This window comes from Eurypyga helias, unplaced genomic scaffold (genome assembly GCF_000690775.1).
Source record: "Eurypyga helias isolate BGI_N326 unplaced genomic scaffold, ASM69077v1 scaffold38095, whole genome shotgun sequence".
NCBI classification, from domain to species: domain Eukaryota; kingdom Metazoa; phylum Chordata; class Aves; order Eurypygiformes; family Eurypygidae; genus Eurypyga; species Eurypyga helias.
This window is the reverse complement of record NW_010252754.1, coordinates 1-3,694: the sequence shown is the minus strand read 5'-3', so window position 1 is coordinate 3,694 and position 3,694 is coordinate 1. Positions and strand designations below refer to the sequence as shown.

Sequence of the window (3,694 nt, the reverse complement as noted above, 5' to 3'; positions counted from 1 at the left end):
CAGAGTGAGGATCGGTCGATGCCTGCGGGGCGAGAGAACGCGCGAGGCCGTAACCCCCGGCGGGCACCAGCGCTGCGCTGGGCACCCTGCAGCATGGCCCTCCGACCCCTCCCGGCACACAGCGGGGTCTTGCTTCCATCCCTGGGGTTGGGGGAGGGAGGCTGGCCCGGAGGGGGACATCCCAGTGGTCCCCCGCAGCTCCTGACACAGCCACCGTTCGCGGGTACGAGGGGCAGGGTGAGCGAAGGCACTGTGATGGGGAAATGGGGGGGGTCCCATGCCTGCTGTGGTTAAGACAGCACTCCCAGTCCCCTTCTGTGTGGAGTAACTGGGCACTGCTGGAGGAACTGGGGGTTGTAGGGCTGTCCTGAGCCCGTTCCCTACCACTGCCCCAAAAAGCATCATTATTTTCGGGAAGCAGCTGGGCACTGGGGCCAGCTCCCCCTCCCCAGGGGGGTCACCCCGACATGGGTGCCATGATGGGACCGGGAAGGCAGTGCCAGGTGCAGGCGGCCAGGCAATGGGGTCCCAGTGTGGCCCAGGAGTGAGACCCATCCCTGGAGAAAGCGTGTTGGGACGACCGTGGGTGGAGGGAGGGGCGGGGCTCTGCCAGCCTGTGGGTTGGCCACGCTGTGCACATGGCTGGTGGTGGGCAGCAGGTCCGGGATGTGTGAGTGGGGGTCTGTCCAATCTGTGTCCCCTGGGAGTGGCACTGGGGGGAAGGGAGGCTCAGGTCTCCAGGGTGTGGGGCTTTGAGGTGAAATCAAGAAAGGGCTTTTCTTTTGGGGTGCGCCACACCCCAAAATCCTCCATCCAGCCCACAGCCCAGGGACCTGCAAAACCTGCCTCCCACACGCTGCCTGGGTGAGGGTGTCTCTGTGTCGGGAGCCCCCGTCCTTCCTCATGGATCAGGACCCCAGAAGGGATTCCCTGTGATCCTTGTGTCCCCGGGGACAAGCAGCCTCCGGGTCCTGCCGTCCCCACCCGGGCACCTAGTGCTGCTGGACCCCAGCCCCAGCCTCCTCCACGGAGTCGGCTTGGGGGGGGCAGAGGTGGGTGGCCCAAGCAGGGAGGTGACGGGGTGCGGGTGACCCGGCATCGGGGAGGGGACAGGCACGCAGTGGCAGGGGACGGCGCCTACCTGAAGTGGAGAGAAATGGAGGGTGCAAGTGGAGAAAGACGGAGCGTCGCGGGCTAAGAGTTAAGAGCATCGATACCTGCGGGAGTGAGCACAAGGGCCTGGAGGATGTCGGAGAGGGAGACGATGCCCCGTGGGTGCCGGTTCTCGTCCACCAGAACCAGGCGATGGACCTGCGGGCACAGGGAGAGCGTCACAGGCGGGTTGGGCAGCGAGGGGCTGGCGCTGGTGCGGGGCGCCCCAGCCGCTCACCTGCTCCTTGGCGATGCGGTCGATGATGTCCTCCATGGTTTCGTGGGGGTAGCAGGTGAGGACCCCCTCCAGGCAGACGGTGCGCTGCCGCAGTGCCTCCCGCACGCTGATGTCCAGGTTGTTGTAGGTCTTCTGGGCCGCCAAGTGCTGCGGGAGAGGTGACCCCAACATGTCCTGGCACCCCGCTGTGCTGGCACCGAGGGGGACACGGTGCCCCGATGTCACACAGGGCAGATCTGCGCCGGCACGTGCATCAGCGCGCGTGGGACGCGTTCGCGCGGGCACAGGCCTGTGTGAGCGCCCCACCAGCAGTGTGGCACCCCACCAGCAGTGTGCAAAGGGCCACGCTCGTGCCTGGGCATGCAAACACGCGGGGTACTCACAATGACATCGAACCGGGAGTAGAGGCCAACCACTTGCCCTTCAAGGAGAGAGAGTGCAGCGGCTGAGGAGGGGGCCCTGAGGACCACCCGCCATGCTCCCCCTGCACCCCAAAGCCAGGCTGGTGGGAAGGGCGCTTTTTGGGCGGGGATGGGGCTGGTAGAGGGAGATGGGGGGTCGTTGGTCCCCTCCCCAGGTACCGGCATCGTTGATGACAGGCAGGGCAGAGACACGACGGTCCACAAAGATCTCCAGGGCGGTGTAGATGGGGGCGGTCTCGGGCACGACGGCCACGTCACGGAAGGTGCCGATGCACAGCTCCTGCACCGTTTTCTTCAGGAAGCGTGGCTTGGGGATGGTGGAACCCTGCAGCAAGGCAGGGCACGGCTGGCACCTAAATGCGCCCCTACACCCTTGCTTGCCGTGGTCTGCGTGCACATGCAGCCCCCCAGCACTCACGAAGATGTGGAGGAACTTGAGGATGCGCTTGTGCGTCAGGATGTGCAGGACATTGCCCGAGACGGGCTCGATGATGGGCAGGCGGTGGATCTTGTGCTTGATCAGGGAGTAGACGGCGTCAAAGAGGCTGCAGGGGACAGGGACATTGGTGGGGATAGGGCTGCATCCCGGGCACACTCCCTGGGGCGTGCTCTCCCCGAGCAGGCAGACGCTCACCTATTGCTCGGGGAGATGTAGACCAGTGGCTTGAAGGACCCTTGAAGGTAGACTTCTGCCAAGGGACAGAGGTGGGAGAGGGGTTCCCTCAGCCCCCTCATGCAGCCCCAGCCCCCCAGAGCCCACCTCCATGCCCTGCATCGATCCCCAGCACAGCCACCCCCATCACCCCCAGCTTTTTACCTCTCCAGGTCTCAATCTTGTGCTCCTCCACCTCGTAGATCTGAACCTGAGGGCAGGGAGACACCCTGGTCACAGTGGCCCCAGGAGAGACTGACAGGACTCTGAGGCACTGCCCCCTTCCCTGGGCATCCCACCCCCTCACCCTAAGCACAGGGATCACGTCTTGGATGCTGGGCAGAGGGGCACCAAGCGGACGCTGGGCTGGCCCAGAGCATCCCCCCATCACGGTCTAGTGATGAAGAGGAGAAGTGGGGCCCCCCCCTCCCTGCCCCCTCCCCCCCCTGCCCCCCGTGCCCGCCCTGCCGCACTCACCAGGGGCGAGCGGTAGTAGCGGTGGAGGATGTTGATGAAGTCGGTGATGGTGAGCATCCCTGCGGAGACACGAGGAGCTGGCAGCGCTGCCAGCACCCCTCGCTGACAGGCAGGGCAAGGGGCCAGGCCGGGCGCTGGGGCTGACGCTGTCGGCACTCACCCACAAAGCTCTGTGTCTTGCTGTCCCAGAGCGGGGCAGCACGCACCCCGTTGGCCACCAGCGCCACGAAGGCTTTCTTGATCTGCTGGTGGGGTGAGGAGGGGGTCAGGGGGTCCCCGAGCCCACTCTCCCCCTGCCCAGCCACGCCAATCCCCCGCTTTGTCACCTCCAGGGAGATGTCAAAGACGACGAGCTTGCAGCTGGTGGGGACGGCGTCGTAGCAGCAGTGGCTCCTCATGAAGTGCATGTAGACCTCGGCGTCGGGGCTCTGAAACTCACTCTCTGAGCCCAGCCCCAGCATCTCGTTGCCCAGTGTGAAGGTGACAGGTCTCGGGCTCCTCAGCACGGTGCAGGGCACCCCATCAGCGCATGGCTGTGTCCTCCTCTTCCTCCTCCTCCTCCTCCTCCTCCTTGGGGCACAGGGACCCCGGGAACCCTGTGGGCAAACCCACCCATCCCTGGCCGGTGAGCTGAGCTGATGGGTCCCAGTGCCCTCCTGCCTAGGGGGAGCGGGGGGATGCTGCGGGAGGGGGTGCTCCCCCACAGATCCACCCACCCCATTCCCCACTCCACCGGGACAGCAGACGGCACCG

General features: G+C 65.8%; 1 protein-coding gene across 2 annotated transcripts; it reads right to left on the bottom strand.

Annotated features, from left to right (window-relative positions):
- Positions 1–1,138: 1,138 nt before the first annotated feature.
- On the bottom strand, positions 1,139–3,544 carry LOC104510280 (5'-AMP-activated protein kinase subunit gamma-3-like). 2 transcript variants are annotated; one of them, XM_010152471.1, is made up of 11 exons: positions 3,475–3,544; positions 3,268–3,431; positions 3,102–3,183; positions 2,942–3,000; positions 2,630–2,675; positions 2,447–2,501; positions 2,231–2,357; positions 1,972–2,137; positions 1,774–1,811; positions 1,391–1,537; positions 1,195–1,311 (listed from the first exon to the last, which is right to left on the bottom strand). In XM_010152471.1, exons 2-11 carry the CDS (start codon positions 3,400–3,402, stop codon positions 1,195–1,197), a joined length of 972 nt encoding a protein of 323 aa, XP_010150773.1. In that variant the 5' UTR covers positions 3,403–3,431; positions 3,475–3,544. The 2 variants fall into 2 exon arrangements, with proteins under 2 accessions (XP_010150772.1, XP_010150773.1); XM_010152470.1 differs by lacking the exon at positions 3,475–3,544 and having other exon boundaries at positions 1,139–1,311; positions 3,268–3,439.
- Between the last annotated feature and the right edge of the window lie 150 nt (positions 3,545–3,694).

Excerpts from the sequence above, each read along its gene's own strand:
- LOC104510280 (XM_010152471.1), bottom strand. The coding sequence starts at position 3,402 with ATGCTGGGGCTGGGCTCAGAGAGTGAGTTTCAGAGCCCCGACGCCGAG. Across the intron at positions 3,184-3,267 it reads TCTTTGACATCTCCCTGGAG|ATCAAGAAAGCCTTCGTGGC; the intron begins GTGACAAAGCGG and ends CCCCACCAGCAG. Across the intron at positions 2,502-2,629 it reads CAAGATTGAGACCTGGAGAG|AAGTCTACCTTCAAGGGTCC; the intron begins GTAAAAAGCTGG and ends GTCCCTTGGCAG.